The sequence below is a fragment of the Erythrolamprus reginae genome, chromosome 2 (assembly GCF_031021105.1).
Source record: "Erythrolamprus reginae isolate rEryReg1 chromosome 2, rEryReg1.hap1, whole genome shotgun sequence".
NCBI classification, from domain to species: domain Eukaryota; kingdom Metazoa; phylum Chordata; class Lepidosauria; order Squamata; family Dipsadidae; genus Erythrolamprus; species Erythrolamprus reginae.
This window is the reverse complement of record NC_091951.1, coordinates 130,436,284-130,460,227: the sequence shown is the minus strand read 5'-3', so window position 1 is coordinate 130,460,227 and position 23,944 is coordinate 130,436,284. Positions and strand designations below refer to the sequence as shown.

Genomic DNA, 23,944 nt, shown 5'->3' with positions numbered 1-23,944 from the left:
ATGGAGAATAAGGATATCATTAGATACAAACATCTAATCTGACATGTGCTTCAAGGTCTTTCAAGTCCCATGATGCCATAGGGTTTCTGTTCATTCTTGCATGCTGACCCGTGAAGAAGGTTCTCCTTGAGAGTTACAAAATGGGCCGTTTCTCACTTGTGAGAGCTCTCACCTTGTCTCATAATTCCCTCCCTGAAGTAAAGTACCTTGTCAGCCCCTTGGCAACAGTCATTTTCTAGCTGCTGTGAGAAAAAAAACTTCAGCACAGTACTATGCAATGGCCATTTGAGTTTTATGTTAGTAACTATATGGTTCTCAATCTGGGGGTCGGGACCCCTTTGGGGGGGGTGTTGAATGACCATTTCACAGGGGTCACCTAAGACCATGGGAAAAGACAAATTCCCCATTGTGCTAGAAACTAAAGCTTCTATTCTGGCACCTTGGAACATATTTTTACAATCCGGCCAATCAGGTGTTTACAATGGGGGTGTCCCTCTGCCCTTCCAGCCAATCAGCTTAAAGTTCTCTTGGGAGAATTGGTGTTAGACCTATAGTTGGAGGGGGTCACCACAACATGAAGAACTGTATTAAGGGGTCACGGCATTAGAAAAGTTGATAACCGCTGTTAGTTGTTTTCTGCCTGATCATCTTGAAATGCAAAGGAAGAATAAGCAAATGGATGGAATGTCAGTCAGCAGTTGTTTTAACATTCCTTCACAAATCAGCTGTACAGAAAAAGAAAAGTGAAGACATTTGCCAAATGCAAGAAAATAGTGCTATTTAAAGTTTGAAGGGGAATAAAGCTGGTAGCTGACAAGAATTGGACAGAGTAGTTTATCAATCATGAAACTTTCATCCACTGAGCACCGTATAACAAACCTACCAAACCAACATAGCCAGGCTGAGCAAAACTGAAATATAACTACACCATGTCTATAACAGCTTAATGCTGGAACTTGAAAGTATTAGATATTTTAAAGAGGTTATATACACCTCGACCCAATTTGATTTTAGTGGGGTGTGTGTGTGTGTGTGTGTGTAGATAGATAGAAAGATTTTCACGGGTACAGGTATGAAGGTCTTGGCATATTCAGGTTTCTTCCTGTGTAAGTTTTAGAGATGCCTGGTGACATTTCGACGAGGTCCCACTCGTCAACTTCAGGCTGGTGCTTTTGTCCTTGTGCTAGGGTGAACACAGCGTGACCTGAGCTGCCTTCCCTCTATAAATACTGGTGGGTGGGTGTGGAATGTTGGCTCAGCAGCTGCAAACTGTTGAAACTTCCTGGTGAGTCACTTGTTTTTCTGGATGCACTTCATAATACTGTAACATGTTCAGTACAATTCTATCTATTTGGGGTGTTTTTTTTAGTTTATTTAGTTCTTTCTCTTTCCTCTTCTTCCGGTTCTTGTCTCTCTTCTTTATTTAGCAGTTCCAATCTCTCCACTGTTTCACTCCTTCTCCTTTCCTGTTAGTTGGTCGTATACATCTTGGGCTTTCTCTAAGTCATCCACTTTGATTTTCCTGCCTTCTCAAGTGATTATCATCCCTTCTGTGATGATCCGTCTAAATACTGTAGTATGTTCTTTTTGTTTAATGAAGATGCCAGTAATCCTTAATCTTTTCTTTCTACACGAACATTTGGAACTTGTTTTAATGTAACAACTTATTTCTCCCTATACATCCTTGGTTCTTCTCTCATAGCTTTATAAATGCTGTCTCTATTTTTTTTTCTTGTGAACCTTATGTGCACTTATTTGGGTAAATGATGGTGTTTAGCCTAATTCATTTGGACTTGGTGTACCTCAACCAGTTAATTTATAATTTCTTCCTATCTTTTTGCAAGAATTTTGCTATTATTTCCACCATTATTCTTATCAAGTAGTCTTCTTTGGTTTCCAAGATGTTTTAGAACTTCAAATAATAGGAAGATCAATCCATTTCCAGATGTATCAGGGACTTTTCGAATTCTTTGTTGGCTGTTTTTTGTCCATCTGTTCTAACTTTTTCCCGGCTCAGTCTTTGTTTCTATCAGTTTTATATATTGTTCATTTTTTTGGGATTGCTCCTTGAATCAATTCCATATTGTGTCCCATTTCTGAATAGCTGATTTTAATTCAACATGGTTCTGTGATATTGCTTCCTGCAGTTTCACCATGGTTTCCGGTATCATTGCAAGTGTAGAGTTCATTGCCTGCATTATTGATGTACCACCTATTTTTTCAATGATCAATATCTCCCATGTTGAGCACTGATTGGCAAGGAAAGCTCTTGCTACTGTAGGGTTAGATGACGCTTTTTTAATCCTGCTCTCTAGTTATTGTGGTGATAGTTGTCATTTCCTTTATTATTTTATTTTGTTCCCCTAAGATTTTATATATCCTTCCTGAAATCACTCATATAAGCAGCATATAAGTTTATTATCCGTGCTAGTTAGGATTTCTGGAAAATGGAGCCTAGTACCTCTGAGAGGAGCAAGGCTGAAAAAATTATCACCACATATGATATTTGAACCAGCCAAAACCAGTCAATGCATGTGTGCCATTGTTTTCACTTTATCTATGGGGAAATAATTTCTACAACATTTTTACCTTAAGTGTATTCTTTCTTGCAGTATAATGAATAATGCAGTATAATTGTGCATACATATCCCCATATGCTTCAGATGAAAGAGAGCTTTGGGAGACCTTACCTTTTTTCATATTAATTAGAAATGCCTTTTGAATATGCAGAATTCATTCCTGCATACCTAAGTAGTATTTTTTATAAACATTGGCATTCACTTGCTCTCTTTTAATTAAAATATTTATTATCTAAATGTTGAAAAAAAGGAACAAAATCTAGCTTTTTATTCCAGAGCAGAACTACATGCTACACAGGACATCATTGAATTTATATTCTGATATGTCATCTTTCTCATAAACGGAACTTTATGGTTTCCCAATTAGATTGATGCACAGTGGAAAACGTAAAATATTTAATCTTGTTTTATCTTAGTGCCGAACCCCAATAATCGGATACAAACCAATTGATTAACCAATAAAAGGATTAAATATTTACTAAATTCTCAGTCTTGCAAGAGTCTTTTAAGAATCTTTTCAAAGGGAGAAGTAATTCTAGCAAAGTCTTATCAGTTGGCCAAAATCCCATAGAGAAAATAAACATGGTAATAATTACCAGGTGAAGCAAGATTTCCAAGGTGTAGTTCTCAGAAATTAACTGGAAGACTGAAGCTCATTAGCAAAACCATGAATTTGAAACACAAACTGAATTCAATAGTTAAGACATTTCCAAAATGAATGATGTTGTTCTCTGCAACAAGGCAGGGCATGCCTCACCCTTAAATAGTATGAAGCCGTGATCCAATAACCAGCAGTTTTACTCATTGGTCAATCTCCTCTTAGCTAACCACTGATGCCTCCTGGATGTCCTATGAACTCTGGCATCCAGAAGAGGCTCCTCCTGTTCTCCTGAGTCACTCAGTACAGGAAATGCAGTCATTCCTCACAGGAAGTGCTGATTCACTCAACTCATGAAGTACAGAAGGTCCTGACTGTTCTGACCCTGACCCCTCATTTTCATTTCTGTCAATCTCAGATGCCAGAAACACAGGACACCTGTGCCTCGATTCCACAGTCTCTGCATCTTCAGAGTCCCTAACATAAGTTAAATGCTTTCTTGATACTATATTACCGAGAGAGACATTTTAATAAATAAAAAATATCATTTTGTCTCTCATTTATGAATCATGTGGCCTTTGAAACAGAGAATAGACTGACCCAAGATTTTCAGATAAAAAAATTGAAGACTATAGGAAGCATGAGCCGCCCCGAGTCCGCGGAGAGGGGCGGCATACAAATCTAAATAATAAATAAATAAATAAATGAGCACCATCCAGGTGACCCTGAGGACACAGATAAAATACCAGGTGCTTCAAGGACCCTCTAAAAGAATGCAAATAAATCCTTCCACTCCCAACTATACAATATTAGTAAGTTAAAATATTTTAAGAAGAGACTGGATAGTCACTTGTCTGAAATGGTACAGGGCAGTGATGGCGAACCTATGGCATGGATGCCACAGATGGCACATGGAGCCATATCTGCTGGCACGCAAGCCGTTGCCTTAGCTCAGCTCCAATGTGCATGTGTGTGCTGGACAGCTGATTTTTGGCTCACATAGAGGTTCTGGGAGGATGTTTTTGGCTTCCAGAGAATCTCTGAGGGCATGAGGGAGGGTGTTTTATCATCTCCCAGCTCCAGGAAAACCTTTGGAGCCTGGGGAAGGTGAAACACAAGCCTATTGGGCCCATCAGAAGTTGGGAAACAGACTGTTTCCGACCTCCAGGGCGCTTCCAGGGGTGGGGAAAGTTACTTTCGCTCTTCCCAGGCATTGAATTATGGGTGTGGGCACTCTCCCATGCACAATAGGACACGTGCACACTCTTTCGGCACGCAAGGAAAAAGAGGTTCACTATTACTGGTATAGGGTCTCCTGCTTAAACAGGGGGCTGGACTACAAGACCTCCAAGGTCTCTTTCAGCTCTATTCTCAGCCATTCAGTGTCCTTGAGAGGCAAATAAATTAAATTAATAAGTTAATATTCTGATTGACTAATTGATTGATTGCCAGGAAGTGAAGGAAAATGATTGTGTTTAAAGCCACAGCAGATATTAGGTTTCCTACCTTACTTTCTAATGACTTTCAGAAATTGTCCTTAAAGCTAAGAATGATAAGTTTGGGGGAAAAAACCCTCATCAGATTAGTTTATTTATGAAAAGATAAATAAATTATAAGGTTAAAAATTAAATAACTATAAATAAACAACAAAAAGCTAAATAAACTTTTGATGTAAAAAGTTATGAACAGATTAGGGGTCCAAATAAATATAGAACATTGTTTTTAGTATAAATTTTGGATGGACTTTTAAAAAATAACAACTTCTTGTGGTAAACAGACTTATTTTGGTTACTCTATCTGTTGCAAGTCATAACAAAAGATGCACAATAACTTCACTAGAGGGGAATAAAGCTTTTAAGAAGGGGGGGGGGAGTATAAGCCTGTTACAAAATTACACACAACTTTGTAACATTGAAAATATTAAAGTATTTTTGTAGAATGGAGCCAGAAATTATTAACTACAATGTCAACAATGTGACTATTCCTATCTTTTTGTACAGATAAATGGTTTCTAAAAATGTCAATGACAGATGTCAAAGAATTTTTGCCTTGAGGAGGTAAAGATTAAAATGTGGAAATTCAAATGGTGGGCTAAGAGAATGATTTGGAAAAATATGCTTTACTGGATATACAAAAGAAACTAGTTGAAGTTTTAAAAATTAAAAGGTAAATACAAATGGAAACCAAGAGAATGACTTGGAAAATATTGTGCTAGTGGATCTACAAAAGAAGCTTGTTAAAGCTGTGAAGAAATCCATAAAATGGGATAAAGAAGAACTAAAGAAAAATCAAATCCTATGAAAAAAATTGGCAGATAAAATTATGTACATATTGCATATTCTAGGAAATGGTGTGTATCTCATTAAAAGTGGTCAAACCGATCCCATGCTAGAAAATTCATAAGGTTCTCTAAAGGAAACAGAAGTTATATGTAGATTACCAGAATTGAATGTGCTTCATGTTTTTGCTTTCATTTCATATGCATTGTTTAAACAAAAAGATTGTATGAAAGTTTCCCTATACAGGTAATCCCTGGGTTAGGAGTGCTCCCTTAGCGAACGTTCAAACGTATGCAATAAATGGCCACTAGCATTTGGAAACAAGGCCCAAAACTATGAATCTTGCAGCACCATGACAGTTGTTCGCTCTTCCAAACAACCACAGAGGCTCTGCAACATTCGTCCTGCATATTACTGGCTGAAATGGAGTTTCTAAGGGACAGAAGCCCTGTTTGGGCATCCAGACGCCTCCCCAGCCCATTGCAGGCTGAAAGGAGCTTCCAAAATGGAACTTCCGAAATTGATCTGCCCTTTGAAAGCTCCATTTCAGCTTGCAATGGGTCAGGGGAGGTCCATGGAGGGACAAACAGAGTTTTGGAGGGTTGAATCCACTCCTGGAAGCTCCATTTCACCTGCATTGGGCTGGGGGAGGCCTGCAGAGGCCAAACTGACTGCCAGAAGGCCAGCTCTCCCTCCTCCCTCAATGGATCCATTTCAGCCTGTAGTGGGCCAGGGAGGTTCAACCACTACTCATTCAATGACCATCCAGTTATGAAGTTGCTGGACAAGAGAGACTTACTTTTACTGTTCCTAGTAGTTGCAGATGTCATGACATTCTGTGTAGGTAAGATAACCGGCAAATACCGGCAGGAGTGGGGTGTGATTGGAGATTTTGCAGTACCCTTTCCCTTCCATTCCCACCAAGCCACACCTACAGAACCTGTAGGTTGGATTTCATCTCTGCTCTGATCTTCAATCTTTTCATTTAATGGCCTTCCAAAAATGTCTGGGAATTTCTAAAAGCCTGGCCCTCTGATAAATCAGCCAATAGACCATAGACATTAACAACATCTATAGACTATGCAAAAGAGACAATCAACCCAGCCCAAAAGAGAAAAAGACCCCATCACATATCCACCAATAATCAGCCCCCAGATCAGGATAGATTAACTCTAAGGTTATTTTCAGACAAATACTCAAGTAAGAATATCCCAATCAAAAAAACTACCAAAGAGCCATCAATAAATAGCTCAGCCAAAGAATCTCCAAGACCCACTCCCAACACAGAAATATTAATATTAGTAATAATATTAATATCTCTATTATGTGTGTGTGAGAGAGAGACAGAGAGACAGAAAGAGAGAGAGAATAATAATATTAATACAGTAATAGATATTAATCTAGTAACCAGAGTATAAAAAACATTTGTTAGACCAATTCTTTTAATATAGCTTACCTATCTGGGACCCACACTGCATATCAGATATCAATATAATCAGTGCCTGGAATGCACTACCTGACTCTGTGGCTTCTTTCCCAAACCCCCAAAATATTAACCTTAAACTATCTACATTCGACTTCATCCCATTCCTAAATTGTCCACAAGGGGTGTGCATAAGTCCACCATTGTGCCTACCGTTCTTGTCCTACTGTCCTATTGTCTAGGTTACCTTGCTAATGTTTATGTTTATACCAGTACCTGCTAACTTGACAAATAAATAAAATAAAAAAATAAATATATAGTGGTACCTCTATGTAAGAACTTAATTCGTTCCGTGACCAGGTTCTTAAGTAGAAAAGTTTGTAAGTAGAAGCAATTTTTCCCATAGGAATCAATGTAAAAGCAAATAACGGGTGCAAACCCATTAGAAAAGAAATAAAAGCTCAGAATTTGGGTGGGAGGAGAAGGAGAAGGAAGAAGTGGAAGAGGATAGTCGCTGCCGAAGGAAGAAGGTGAGGTGAGGTGAATAAAAAAAAATCCAAAACTTTCAGGCTTAAAAAAAAAAGAGGGACTCTGAGGTGGCGAGGAGGAACACGCACCTCCCATATATCCGGTACAAGGCTGCCTCCCATACACTACCTCCCATACACTGCACCTGAGAGAGAAACCCAGGTGGGCAAAGAGGGGGAAACCTCCCACTCCTTTGACCGAAAGGCTGCCTCTCTCTTCTCGCTCTCTTGCTTTGTAGCTGGCACCTGTGGTGTCTCCTCGGTTTGGCTGAAGCCGAGTTGATCCGGCCGGGGCAAAGTGCCCCCTTTTTCCTTTCCACGTCCAAACGCGGAGTCAACCTTGTGCCGGGTTTATGGGAAGGAGCATGAGGGAGTCACCACTGCCCAGAGCGAAGGGAGCATTTCTTTTCTATGAGTGATGCCAGAGGTTTATTCTCTCTCCAAGCGCCCAGAGAAAGGAAAATGCTTTGTTCGCTCTGGACTGCCAAAGCCTCCTTAAGTGCCACCAAAAGGCAGCCCAGAAAAGCCTGAGATGGCTGAGATTAAAGGGGGAATGGCAGGAATCTGGCCGGGCCTTCGTTCCGCTCTCAAATTTCCTGGGAAATTTTTCCAGGCTTGGGTTCTTAAGTAGAAAATGGTTCTTAAGAAGAGGCAAAAAAATCTTGAACACCTGGTTCTTATCTAGAAAAGTTCTTACTTAGAGGTGTTCTTAGGTAGAGGTGCCACTGTATATGCAAGACACCAGAATATAAAGTGACAGCCAACAGCACTTCTTACTAGCATTGATGATGTTACCTAGTTAGGGTAATGAAAAAGCAAGCTCAGAGAGCACCAAGGACCCTTCATTTCAATCCTGAACTACAAATATTCTCCTCTATTGGTAACAGCTTCCACTCTGGAGTCAGAGAAACCCCATCTCCCTTCGTAAAGCACAATGTTTCCTTAAAGGCATTAGAATGCTGACTGACAGCAGTGACATAAATCAACATTTAAAAGGCAAGAGAATTTAGTGCCTAAGTCCATGTTTTTTTCTTAAACCATAAAAATCAACCAAGGAAAGCCATCTGCCTGGTTAGAGAGAGATATTTCTCTGATAAAGGAGATAACAAGGAAAATATTTTTCTAAGCATAAAAAGCCATGTGTTCCTGGTTTTTCTTTTCCTCCTCCCAGTCATAAAACCATATATTTTACTGGTATACACAGGGAAGGAGTGGGGGAGGGGAGAGACTGGATGGAGGGGGCTTTTCTTTCTTTTCTTTCTTTTTAAAAGTAATTTTATTGAATATAAATATTTTAAAAACATTTTCAATCAACATTTCTGGGAGAGCAGAGTAGAACAGAGCAGAGAAGAGAAGATAAAGTTCCACAAGGAAACAAGGCAAGACAAAGGCAAGACATCCACGTGGAAACAAGGCAAGACAAACGCAAGACATCAAACCGTAAGTGATTGATCCCTACTGCCCATTGAACACCACAAAGCCTCAATCTGCCCAGCACCCCAGGACCTCCAGCACCCTAGCATCATCAAACATCTTGCCATTGCCCGAACCCCCTGCAGAACCAAGCTTACCCTGCCATCAGCAACCAAGGCTTGGAGCCATCTGATGCTTGTAAGCCAAGTGAATAACCAAGAGAGAAACCCTTAGTTTGAACAAGCGCTAGGAGTCCTATTAACAACAAAAGGACCTGTAAACGCTCCATTCAAAGGGAGACTGAAAAATCTTCTAAATCATCTTATCAAACACCTTTTGGGCTAGTAAGGCAAGCTTAAACTACTAGGTGCTGGCTGCAAAGGAAGAGGGAGGCTTACTGGGCATTTGAAAGCCATTGTTCTTGCCTGTTTCATCTAATTGCTTCTCTCTTAAAGTTACAAACTCCTAATTGCCTCTCCCTCAACACGCTATAAAGTCATAAAGAGGCCCCCTGAGCTGGAAGCCAGAAACTCAGGCAGGGCAACCGAAAGACTTTCCTGAAGCACTAAACCCCCCCCCCCCCCCCCCACACACACACCCTGGTAGACAGACGCTGGCACAGAACTGCTCAAATCAAAGCAGAAATGCCAATCAAAAAGAATGTACAACAACAAGACCAAAAAGAACAACAAGCAACAATTGATAATCACAGCCATCAATGCTTTAAATGCAAAGACATTATCAATGATCATGATGGTTTCATAAAATGCGAGACTTGCAATCAGTCTGCTCACAAAAGCTGCTTCAATATTTCTAAACATATTGACACATTCCTAAAAGCAAACTCTTCATTTTTTTATATGTGCACATCCTGCGCCCCCAAGCTAAATACACTTAACAGCTTGTCTGATGAGATTAATACCTTAAAAGAAGCCATCAAAACCCAAAAAATATTAATAGAAAGTATTGAACCAAGACTTCTTAAAACACAACAAGAATTGAAAGAAAGTATCGAATCAAGACTCTCATCCATGGAGAAAAATATCCAAACACTGAATCCACCCGACAAAATACCACTCACCACTCCACCACCCCAACCTCAACCGCAACCACTTCCAATACTCCAAAAACCCACTAATTCTACCAATGATATCTCTACCCTAGTCAAGGATGCCATGGAACGTGAACAAAAACGCCAGAATGCTATCCTCTTTGGTCTTGATGAAAGTCATGAATCAGATATAACAAGAATAAGAAATATCATCCACCAACATCACTCACATGCACAAACATTCGCCCAAGAAGACATTTTGGAAGTTACCAGAATTGGACCTGAGCACAAGTATAACGATGGCTCAATAGCTCCCCCCTTCTGCAAAGTAGTATGCAAAACTGAACAAATAAAACAGCAATTCATCAAGACCATTAACCACATTGCCAGAAATAACAAGTCCTTCAACAAACTCAGATCCAGACCAGATCTTTCTCTCCTCCAACGTATTCGCTCTCGCGAACTACGGGCAGAACTCAGGAGACGCTATGAACTTGGTGAAACAAACCTTTACATAGATTACCGCACAGAAAGCATCAAACCCAAAACCCATAATTCTCCCCACATCTTCCGGTCTAACTTTCAACCTACCATCTCACAACATCAAACTGACACCTGCCAGACCACCATCCCACAACAACAAATGGACAACCCTACCAACTCAAACCAAGAATACAAAAGCGTGCCCCTTACTTCCTCTGACCACCACAAAACCAATCCCCAACACAAGACCAATCTCAAATGTAAACTATTAAATGCTAGAAGTTTAGTCAACAAGATATCTGAATTCCTCCTTCTACTTGACACCTCCAATTTTGATATAATTTTTATATGCGAAACATGGTTAAATGCTTCCTACCCAGACTCCATTATCACATCAAAAAACTACCACGTTTTCCGCTCAGACCGTGAATCCCGCAGAGGAGGCGGAGTAGCTATATTTTACAAAAAATCGCTGAACCTAAAAATCCTCAAAGTTGCACAGGATTTATTGGTACCGGAAACTATTGTGTGTGATTTATCCCTAAATACCACAATTCGCTTCTTACTCTGCTACAGAGCCCCGGACTACGACATCGAACATGCTAACAAATTATCCACATTACTAACGTGGGCAACCAACTGCCCATACCCCATTATCTTCCTCGGAGACCTCAACCTACCACACATCAACTGGTCCTTAAATGAATGCAGCACGGAAACCATCCATTCTACCGTATATAATACCGTCACCCATCTGGGACTCGACCAACTAATAACTAAAAATACCAGACTTGATAACTGTCTGGATCTCATCTTCTGTAACAGCAAAAGTACAGTATATGGCTTACAAATAACAGAACCATTTTCCAACAGCGACCACAGCATGATGAACTTCAGTCTCAACTTAAGCCACACTATGAACCACCAAAATAATACAACACCAAAATTCAATTTCAAAAAAGCGAACTACGAACTCATTGAAGCCCACCTCTCAACATTAAACTGGAAAACTCTATTCTCTGAATGCTACACTACTGATGACCTCTATAACACATTCCTACTCGAAATGAAAATTATTATCAGACTTCATGTACCTCTAACATGTACCATAAACAAAAAAAATAACCTCCCCATCTCAATAAGAAAATTACAAACAAGAAAAAAATCTCTCTGGAGGAAAAACAAAAAAGGACAAGTTTCCAACTTCAAAAGCCGATATAAAAGCATTTGCAATCAAATAAAAGCAGAATCCCTTAACTACTACAGCAAACAAGAGGAAAACTTCCTACGCACCAAATCTAATAGAGCTTTCTACAACTTTGTCAACAATAAATTCAAAGACTCTAGACCAATCCCACCTCTCAAAGGACCCAACAATAAAGAATACCATGATGATTCATCCAAAGCCAACCTCTTCAACTCTTTCTTTGGCTCTGTCTTTGTTAACAGCAATGGCTCATCCCCCAATTTCATCAATCGCACCTCAAACTCCCTCAACGACTTAACCCAAGTAGACTTCACTAAAGACCAAGTTGAAAAAGCATTACGTGACCTTAAACCTTCTCTATCAGTCGGACCAGATGGTCTATGTGCATACTTCCTAAAAAAGCTCTCCTCTGCCATAGCTGAACCACTAAGCATAATTTTTGAAAAATCCTTCAGAACCAGCACACTTCCTAAGCTATGGTCGAAAGCAATGGTCATCCCCATCTTCAAAAAAGGAGACCCCTCTCTTGTAGATAACTACAGACCAATTTCACTATGCAAAGTCATGGAATCAATTATAAACAAATCAATTACTCTCCATTTAGAAACTAATAATTTGCTCTCTAACAAACAATTTGGTTTCAGAAAAAAACTATCCTGCAACCTGCAGCTCCTCCACTGCAAAAATATATGGACAACTCATCTAGATCAAGGGAAATCTACAGATGCAATTTATATTGACTTCTGCAAAGCCTTTGATTCAGTGGTCCACGACAAACTACTCCTAAAACTCAAATCCTATGGCATCTCAGGATCCCTCCACAGATGGATTACAGCATTCCTGTCAAACAGACAACAAGTGGTCAAAATAGGAAGCACCATATCCACCCCCGTCCCAGTTAAAAGCGGTGTTCCCCAAGGTAGTGTACTGGGACCAACGCTCTTCATTCTCTACATCAATGACCTTTGCAATTACATCACAAGCAACTGTGTCCTCTTCGCCGATGATGTAAAACTCTTCAACACCACCGATAACACAACTACTCTCCAAAAAGACCTTGACGCTGTTTCTGAGTGGTCTAACACATGGCAACTCCAAATCTCAACTAGCAAATGCTCTGTCCTACACATTGGGAAGAAGAATCTGAACACCAAATACGAACTGAATAATCAAATTATCACAGATAATCCCCACTCGGTTAAAGACCTTGGTATACTAATAACAAAAGATTTAAGTGCCAAAGCCCACTGCAACAATATAGCCAAGAAGGCTTCAAGAGTTGTAAACCTAATCCTACGTAGCTTCTGCTCTGGCAATCTCACACTACTTACCAGAACTTACAAAACTTTTGCCAGACCCATCCTCGAATACAGCTCATCTGTTTGGAACCCATATCGTATCTCAGACATTAACACCCTTGAAAATGTCCAAAGATACTTCACTAGAAGAGCCCTTCACTCCTCCACTCGAAATAGAATACCCTATGAGACTAGACTTTCAATCCTGGGCCTAGAAAGTTTAGAACTAAGACGCCTTAAACAAGATCTAAGTATTGCCCACAAAATCATATGCTGCAACGTCCTGCCTGTCGGCGACTACTTCAGCTTCAACCACAACAACACAAGAGCACACAACAGATTTAAACTTAATATTAACCGCTCCAAACTTGACTGTAAAAAATATGACTTCAGTAACAGAGTTGTCGAAGCGTGGAACTCATTACCGGACTCCATAGTGTCATCCCCAAACCCCCAACACTTTACCCTTAGATTATCTACGGTTGACCTATCCAGATTCCTAAGAGGTCAGTAAGGGGCGAGTACAAGTGCACTAGAGTGCCTTCCGTCCCCTGTCCTATTACTATCCTAAATATCCTATATCTCTTCTTCTATTCTTTCATGATATACTCTATTCCTATATATATATATATATGTATATATATATATATATATATATATGTATATATATATATGTATGTATGTATGTATATGTATGTATGTGTGTATGTATGTATATGTATGTGTATGTGTATGTGTATATGTATGTATATATATATATGTGTGTATGTGTGTATATATATATATATATATATATATATATATATATATATATATTCTGTTACTATATTCTATATATTCTATATATTCTATTCCTATATATTCTATTCCTATATCTTCTTTTCTATTCTTTCTTAGATATATTTTACTATGAGTATCTCCTCTATAACCTTCATCATGTATTTTACTATGTATATATTGATATATACTCAATAAAACCCTCATTGTGTATTGGACAAAATAAATAAATAAATAAATAAATAAATAAAAAAGTCTTGAAAACATGTAAAAATCTTGATGGTGTGTAAATCTTTGGCCAGCTGCCCCAAAAGCAAACCTTGTATTGTCTTTGGACCAACAAAGAGACACTTCCTTTTCAAACAGTCAGCCTGGAGTTTTTATTTTAGGGATCTTATCCTGATTTGGAAATTAAAAAGAAACAAACAAAATTAGAGTACTAAACAAACCATTTTATTTTGGTTCAGTAATTTGGAAATAAATGCACGGTAACTGGTGAGGTCTGAAGAAGTTTTGTCAGACACAATCCTTTGCATTGGTAAAGCAATGGTTCTAATTAACCAACATATACTGCCGAAAACCATCAAGCATGATAGTGTACGTGCTTTAAAAAAAGGAAAACAAATAATGAATGTAACTCAGTTTTTGCCTTGCCATTTATTCCATCCACAAAATGCATAAAAGAATGATGCAAAACCATACTGCTGCTTGGAGAATCTATTCCTATGATAGATAGTTTCCTGCATGATTAGATTGGGAATAGGTGCCTGAGGCAGAAGAAGATGTGAAAGTATTGTTACTCAGTCTCTGTCTTGCTTGGATAAGGGTGGTCAGTGATGCATGATACAGTTAGGAGGTGCAGATTGTGAGTATACATAAGATCAACTACTGCCAAAATTCTTAGCTAAAGGCTTCTTTGCTTGGTTTCCTTGGCATCCTGGCAATGACAAAACATTTCTGAAGTTGCAGATATTTGGTTTGTTTGTGATTTGTATGTATTTGTATTTCCCCAGATTATGTTGTCAAATTCTGCCTTTAAAAATATGTAAAGCAGTTATCACCGATCCTATGTAATCTTGTAAGCCTTGGGTTTCAAATAGTTTATCTTTAAACTCTGAACAGCTGATATAACCTTATGGAATTAATTTATATAATTTTAAAGTGCTTGTAACCAAACATTACTATTATATAAACCCCTCTTTGTTTCACATTTGTAAGTAACAAATCGATCAAGTAGATCTTTGTGTTCCTCACTGACCTTGATAGTAACATGAAGGTCACATTTCCACATGGAGAAGCAACTCCAGGACACCTTCTCCATCTTCATTGATACAGACTGTTTTTACTACTCCTTGAAATCAATCAAGAAACACGTCTTTTCCGGCTTCCCCTCCCCCCCTCTGACAGGGATGATAAATACAGGCAGGGCAAAGAAATTTCTGCTAGCACTCCTTCAAATGTTTGGAGTAAAGCAGGAAGAAAAAAGGAGAAGCGGGTGGCTTCAATCATTAGAAATGGTAATGGCAGACAAATGTCCTGACCCTGACAGATGACTTTGTTGAGTAGATGTATAATGCTGAGGCTTAAAGCATGTAAACTGCTTGGTGAGCTGGAATGAGTAATTTAGAGAAAAGAGCCTAACTGTGGCATAGAAGAATGATATCATCTAGGACAGATGGATGGGCTTGTTTCTGGCAGGAAGAACCAGTAAAAAACAGAAGTGGATAGGAATGGCATTGTAATGAATCCAAAATATATTTAGCCTTAACTTGCCCTGGCAAATCAGAATTATCTCTGTTCTTCAGTATTGACATAAATGTCTTGTAACACTGTAAAATGTTTAATCCTATGTACTGTATTGAATGTGGCTGAACATTGTATCTTTTTAGTATGATTCATTGTTGCATATTTCTAATAATAAAATGTGAGCTATTGTAATGTATATATCTCCTTAATTACCAGATCATACACTGGTAACTCCATGTTTAGTTACGTGTTCTTTGTGGTCCATAGAATTTAATGGCCAAACTTCTGTTCATTCACACGTTACATGAAGCAACTGTATTCTAGCCACTGATCCAAGTACCTACAAATGTGTTGTACAACTGTACTGATTCAAAATAAAATATTTTAAAAATTTCAAGCTGAAGTATGTGACTGCATGCCTTTGCATAATCAACCTAATGAATTTTTCACTTCAGAGGAGATCTCCTACTATGTGCCCTTTGCAATTACTTATATATATAGGCCCCAGTGAAGGGCTACCAAAATTTTTACTATCACACTGTGGGTGTGGCTTATGCAGGACGCCCTGCATTTTCTTTCAATATCTTTCAGTGCAAATTAGGTGCTCTGGGGTGGAGCTCCATTTTCTTTACCCCACTGCGTTTCCCCCCCCCATCCAGGCAGCAGAGCAGCCCACCCCTGATAGCCCCTCTACCTATCTACATAAGTAGAAAACCTATCCACTAGCCTTCCTCCATTTGAAATATACAATCCCATGAATTTTAAGGGACATCTGCTAAATACCTCTACCTTCCCTCTATGAATGGAGAACTCTGGATGATTTTTATTTTCTCTTGTCATTACCTTCTCTGCTTTCTGCTCTCTTTGTAACTGAACCATTATTTTTATATTGCTTTTAACTTATTACTTGCATTATGGTACTTTTATTGTTCTATTGCAAACCATTTTGTAATGGTACACTAATGGGAAGCAGAACATTAAACAATGATTATACCCAACCACACAGCTGCATTATTGATGGTTTAAGAAATGCTGTTTAAATGAATTTCCAACAAACAGGAAAACATTGGCATTTTTTTTTTAGTCATCTGGATGTTTTGCTTTGTGTTTTCTGCACTGATGACATTCCACATGTAAAAGGCTGTGGTTCCTACCCTCTGAGTTGTACAGTATTCCTATCGGAAGAAAAAAATATTTGTTACTTCTAACTCTCGAACTCCAAGGGATTTTTTAAGGGGAAGCAAATTAATGTATTGGATAAAAATATTGTGTGTTTAAAAGTAATCATATATAAATCTGATTTAGGGGTGGGGAAGCAGTTTGCTTTCCTAGATGAGTCCACAGTCTCTCTGAGACTTCAGACAATTTAGTTGTGAGTATCTTTGATCCTGTTTTGCTGCTAAATTCCTAGGTGGCAGAAATAAGTGGAGGTCACTAACAATTTTAAAAGATGGCACCTTTATTCCTTATTATCACATCACACTATACTGTATATCCTTAATTTTCTTTTGGTAGATTCTTGGTAAATTTTTTGCTAAAGTCTTTGGCTACAAAGATGATTTGGAAATTACATCTCATGCAGAATTCTGTGGCCTATATCAAAGCAGGCAATAAGAAAAACATTTTATTTTGTTTAATTGCCCAGACTGTCAATTAACTATTAGCTTCAGTTAAAGATGCAAATTGTCTATACTTTGCATAATTGAATCCCCTTTTTTGTATATGCCCTTCTTCTCTAAGGCTACTGTCTTCTTTCAATGCTTTTGTTTTCAGATTGGATTAATGGAATTAGGATTAATTATTATTAGAGTAAAAGCCTCAGGTGTTTTCTGGCAGATACTGTGATTCCTTGCATCTTCCTATCCATGAAACAGTAGTTTTGTCATTTTTCTGGTGACTTTATTTTTCTTTGAAGTATTTTTAGAGTTATATATGGTTTCGTTGAATTAACTTTGAAATTACAGGAATTCCAAAATCTAGATAAATTTGTACCTTACCTTTAGTTAAATATTACAGTTCAGATGATTTTTCTAAAAAGCAGGCATTATTATTATTATTATTATTATTATTATTATTATTGTTATTATTATCAACAATACAACACAGCAAACGGTATTACTATGTTGATGGGTACGCCTTGCTGTGGTTGTGGTGCTTGCATGCTTCAATGAAGCTGAGAGCTGTGCCGGCGGTAGTGCAAACTACCGGTAGGTCTAACCTTGCCGGAGTGGTCAAAGAAGAGGAGCCAGACTAACCCATTTAAACGGAAAGACAAAACAAAAAGAAATCTATACTGGCTCGGTCATAACCCAGGATAAAAAGAACCACGGTGGCTGCTGAGGAACCTGGGCAGCCATCGACAAATGAGCTACAGGAACAAAACAAACAAAACTTCTTCTTCTTCTTCTTCTTCTTCTTATTATTATTATTATTATTATTATTATTATTACATTAAACATGATTCAGTCAACTAAACATTTAAAAATGTATCATGAACATCATTGACTGGTGCTAATGATTGATACAGGTTGCTGCCAGTGTCCTAGGTATCAACTAAGTATATTCTTAAAATATACAATGATGATGATGGCTACTGTCTACTACTATTATTATTTTTCTCTTTTCCTGACTGTTCCATACCTGTCTTAATTATTTTTGCTTTTAATGTACCACACTGCTTGAAATGGTCAAAGTACTATTCTTAACACAATTGCACAAAGTGAGTGAAAACCTCTATGGCCCAAAATATGTGGCATTGTTTTTACAGCAGTTTAAAAGATCCTTTTTACCTTTTGTTGTGATTTTTTAAAAAGTTCATATTGGGTTTGAGTTGAAAACTGATTTTTTTTTATGAGCTAAAAATAAGCTAGTTTTTCTAACATTAATAATGGTGATAGTTGTTGTTGTTGATGTTCTAGTTCAGTATTAAAAAAAAGTTACAAAATGTTTCCCAAGTGGAATTATATTCTTCTGTTGTGGCCAAAGGATAATTATCATTCCATGAATCTCTTTGAAAATATCATTGATGGCAAATCAATTGATGGATGCACTTGCTTGCTGATGTTTTTCTAAGGGGACTGTGCTCTGTGCAATCTGGCATTATTCATCCAGCATCAGATGCTTGAAGTACAAGCTGGTACTTTAAAGCCAAAATCTGAAATTGCTGCCTCTTTTTCTTGGATTGGTCTTGCTTAGCACAACTGGTCATGCTGTCTTAAATCTGATGCAAAGGGAAATCAGACCCAGTGGACACCGCCTACTTTGATTCAATCCCAGCTATAATTCTTTATGGTAACAAGCAATATCAGAGTTACTGTTTGCATTTTCTTTAATTAACATTTATTGATGAAATTTGATCCCTTTGTCCTATTTTTCAGGTCGTCCCATTCCACCTACGTCCTCATCTAGCCTTCTCCCGTCTGCTCAGCTGCCAAGCTCTCATAATCCTCCACAAGTTAGCTGCCAGATGCCCTTGCTAGACAGCAATACTTCTCATCAAATTATGGATACCAACCCTGATGAGGAGTTCTGCCCAAATTCATACCTGCTAAGAGCATGCACAGGGTCACAGCAAACCTCCAGCAGTGGTAAGGAAATGTTATCTGATTATAAACATTATGCTTATAATATTTATTACAAGAACAATGGTTCAAAATAGGGACACTGGAGGAAATGAAGATATATTTATCTGTGAATTTGTTGTGGTTTGAGAATTTTATCAAAGTCTGATGCATTGATAAATGGATATTTGTTGTAAATTTCATTTTAGGCTTTCTTCTGAATTAATAGTTATCTTCATAAAACTGAAACTATGAATGCATTTTATTGCTTTGTATATCTGGAGAAATATATGCAAAAGGTATTGCACTGCTTTGCATTTTTATAAAATAACACATTGCCTTTTAAAATGCAAAATGTTATGCTGGCCCTGTTGTAATATGTTTTATATTTTCATATTTGTTGTGTTTCTTTCAATTTTCCTATCAAATTGCAAGTAATCCTAACTTTCAACCTTTTATGAAGTATTGACCACCAATTTATAAAATATTTAGGCTGCATTTTTTTAAATGAGGAAATAGATTCTATTTGGAGTACAGTACCTCCATTTTTGGAGAAATTTTCTACTCCAATCAGATTTTCAAAAAGCAGCATGGATTTTGTAGATAAAGTAGGATGAGGCAGGACTAGATCAGATAGAGTGTGCATTGACAATTTGATTGAAGTGCAGTGTGATCTTTCCATTTCTATACTTTACAAATTTTCGAAATATTTGAGAAGTTGCATTAGGTTTTTGGGAGTTCTGTTAATATTATTGATTTTGCTTCTTTGAGACAGTTTTTTTGGCTATGCATAAATCAATTGAACAATTTTGAAAGAAAGAAGTAAATCATTTTAAATTACAAATTTAAATTATAAAAATACAGCAATCAGGACCACTACTAAATAAATAAATACATACATACATGCATACATACATACATAAATAAGGAGAACAATAATGAAGTTTCAAGAACATTTTAAAAGTGTCTACAATAATATTAATATTAAAAGGAAGATTGTCAATGGGACAGTGTTGTTGTTGTTATTTCCTGCTTTGCTTCTTCTGATTCAATTTTCTTGTTATGTTATTCTTTTATGTTCCACAGTATGCTTGCTATTGTATGGTATTCTTATGTCACAATAATTAATGAACATAAGATCTGTAATTGGTAAGCACACTGCTGTTTAGCCTGAACACATCTTACAAGAAACTGCTTGGCCAGCAATTTATGCCCTCTGAAGCTGGAAAAAAAATATAGAGAGCCAAAAATCTGCATTTGGCAGAAGAAAATAAAACAAGATTTCACAAAACTGTGAATTCTTTTTCTTTTAACATGTCCTCATATATCAGAATGATAAATCTGATGAATCATAACTTGCAATTCTAAGCACCTATGTGGAAGTTTAAAGTTATGGTGCTTGCTTACAGATAAATCATTCTAGAATTGAGGCTTTTGTGAAGTCTCAAAAAAAAATGAAAGAAAAACACTGTTAGGTCAGAGTGAACAGCTATCTAGGTCAGCAACTTCTTTCTTAAAACAATCAAGTAAAGTCATCTGAGAAGCAAGCATGACATGATGGCAGTAGCAATTTCCCCCCTCTCCGTTTACTAAAGTCTCCTTTGCTTGGAGCATGATATAGTGCCCTTTGAAAACTTGTCCATTATGAATATAAGCTTCCTTCTTTAGCCAGTAATATAACTACTTTATGTACCAGTATATGACACTAATTATTTAAGAAATGCTCCCTTAGGACTGTCTTGTGTCACGTTGCAGTTAGTTTTAGTGGATCACTTTTAACATTGTGGAAATTCAGAAAAAGAAAAGAAAAAGGTTTCCAGCCAATTTAGCTACACCACCTGCCCACTTGGGATTTTGAACCAAAACACAGATGAGATTAGCTCTTTCAAAGTGTTCCTATCCTATTAAAATACAGTGAAAGTTTCCAAAGCTCCGTCTGCTTTTGGCTCTTCTAGAATGAAGGGGACATTTTCAACTTGATGTTTTTCTCACTGGGACAAAGTAGTGTCTTGCTGCAAATGTGGGCAGGGGTTTGGGCACCTTTCTTTCCCCCCTCCACAAGTACTACTGGATCGTGTCTTTCTTGGAATTTTCTTGCTCCTTGCTGGACTACAGTGTTCCCTCGATTTTCGCGGGTTCGAACTTCACGATTAGCCGGTTTTTTTCCAATACTACGGTTTTTCCCACCCAATGACATCATACATCATCGCCAATAAATAATTATGTTTATAAATATCAGGATTACTAAGTGTCTTATTCACTGGTGAATACCAGTAATAATGGGGAGTAAATTGTTGTTAAGGGAATGGGAAATGGTAATTTAGGGGTTTAAAGTGTTAAGGGATGGCTTGTGATACTGTCCATAGCCAAAAATGGTGTATTTACTTCCGCATCTCTATTTCGCGGAAATTCGACTTTCGCGGGCGGTCTCGGAACGCATCCCCCACGAAAATCGAGGGAACACTGTATTGGAAAATGCCTGAGAGTATGATACTCATATGTTGACACTGTCCTGTCCTTAGATGGAGCTCAACAATAATCAAAACATTCAATTGGTTTCATAGTGGAACTATGAAAACACTTAGCATTCAATCTTTGTTAATTCATGTATAAATTATATTTTTCTCAGTTTTCACACATACTGGGGTGGAGAGAGGTTTTCCTTTTATTAACTGACTTCCATGGTACATGTTGCTCCCTACCAAAGTTTTTACTTCTATTTCCAGGATATTCATTCTCAACCATGGGATACCCTACCCTTTCTAAATAGAAGTAGACATATTTACAACCCATTTATATATATTTTTTATTTTCTAAGAACACCTATGGGGAATGTAGATTAAATATTAGCCAATACAGAATCCTACTGATTCATACTGTAAATGGATGGATGGGTGGACGGACGGATGGACGGACAGACAGACAATGTACTCATTCATTCATTCATTCATGCTTGCATTCATACATGCTTTCATTCATTCATTTATATACTGCATGTTGGAACAATAAATGTGAAAAATATACACTATACCCAGTGAAGGGATGCTCTTCTTACCTTCTACCAGAGCTTCTTCATAGGCCGTCGCAGGCACGCGTTTCCCTATCAGTTGCATGCACACCTGTCAGTGTGAGATAGGGTTCTGCTCCTGTGCAGCAAGCCAAATCTTGCACGAGGACACATTCAAGAGCAAGATTTCAGCTATTTTCACTGTCATTTTTGCTTCTATGCATGCGCAGAAGCAAAAAATCTGCAAAAATAGTTGAAATCTCTTGTGTACGTCCTTGCATGAGATTTGGCTTGCTGCACATGCACAGAAGCCAAATCTTGCACAGGGGTGCGTCAGGGGTGTGCAACTGCGCACATATCTGGAATTTTCCTACCGGAGCTGCTCATCTGGGAGCACCAGCTGCTGCTCGCCACTGAGTATACCGCTGAATTGCCATTTGTTATTTCAAGTTTTAATTTTTTTTTCTGTAGGAAGCAACAGGGAATCAGCTTCTTTTGTTCTGAACCTAAATATTTTACTCCACTAATTAAAGTAGTCATCCAAATTATGATGTATATCTGAACTCCCCAATGTGCACATCCTCTCCTTTGATTTCTTCAGAAATTCTAGTATATTTTACTTTGCTGTACATCCTGATCTAGTTTTGAACATTAATAGAATTCTAAATGTTTTTTTCACAATTAACTGGCACAATAAGTATTTAATTTTTTGTTACTGGAATTCCTTCTTTTAAATTCTATCAATAAATGATAGAATGATTATGTACATGATTATGTCCTGCAGAATAAACAATCATGTTTTTCCAGTGCTTTAAATTATGACTATTCAAAATACTAAAAATTGGGATCACTCTCTACATATAAGTATTGATTAAAAAATAGTTTTCAAATGCTTTTATAGAAAATAATACTGCAATAGTTCTTTGTACATTGCTAGGAATATGTGCCACTTACAAAACAGCTTGTTTATGTATTTTATTTTAGTTTTATTTATTTTTCTTGATAAACAATTTAGCATAACTTATCTATCTGCTGGTATATGGCCAGATAAAGATTGATTGATTGATTGTTTATAGTTTATATTTTTATAATTTGAGGTACAATAAACAAACTGTATATTTTAATCCTGTTTATTGCTCCTTTTAAACATCACAAAATCCAAGCTTGTCATTATTGTGGATACGGGAGTGGGAGAAGAGATGAGGTTCCTTATTAGATTTTGAAATTAACAGCTCTTAGATGACATCTATCATTTTTATGGGTAGATTGTACTGATTGTTGTTCTAATTTAACAAGTTGAGTTGTTATGTGTTGGTTTAAAATAATTCTGTATTTGTGAACTATTGCGTTGGTCACATTGTATTTAATAAACTACCACTGACGGGAATGAGTGATCCTTCTAGATGAAATATGTACTTATGTTTGTGTTAACCTGAACAATTAGATACTAATCCCTAAATTGGCTTTATGAACTGTCAAAGGATAAAAATATGGTAGTTATCTTATTACATTGCCCTACACCCTTTCTGCTAACTGTTTTTCATATATGTGAAAAATTTGTATGCTTAAAAAAATACCTAATCAAATCTTCCATCAGGTAAGCAATCTATTGTTGATATTATAAAGACCTTTAATCTACAATAAATCTTTATTAGAACTCATCAGAGCTTCCAGTTTGAGAGAAATTAGATTATAGCTCTTAAAATGACATTACATCATTGGGATGACTGGCTTATCATTTGGTGAAGTGACATCAATCATAACTAACATAACTACATAGCAAATAAATTCAACCTTTTTCACTGCAGTTTAGCGACATTGTGATGGCTCAAACTGCAGACTAAAATAAAATGGAAAAAATGAACTTTCTTTGAATGTGAAACTAAACTAATTGAATATTTTATTGAAAATAATATTTGGAGATGTAGAAATTAGTATATAATGTGTAACATTTCTCATTCTCATTTTTATTTTATTGATCAGTATTCTGTTTGGA

At 37.3% G+C, this 23,944-nt stretch overlaps 1 protein-coding gene across 3 annotated transcripts in view; it reads left to right on the top strand.

The window, feature by feature from the left end:
• The window catches only part of TENM2 (teneurin transmembrane protein 2), a 1,054,259-nt gene that overhangs the window by 574,638 nt on the left and 455,677 nt on the right, over positions 1 to 23,944 (top strand). For all 3 annotated transcript variants that reach the window (XM_070739470.1, XM_070739471.1, XM_070739472.1), the window contains one exon: positions 18,759 to 18,968. In XM_070739470.1, the coding sequence (XP_070595571.1) occupies positions 18,759 to 18,968 (210 nt within the window). The remainder of the gene's footprint in view (positions 1 to 18,758; positions 18,969 to 23,944) is intronic.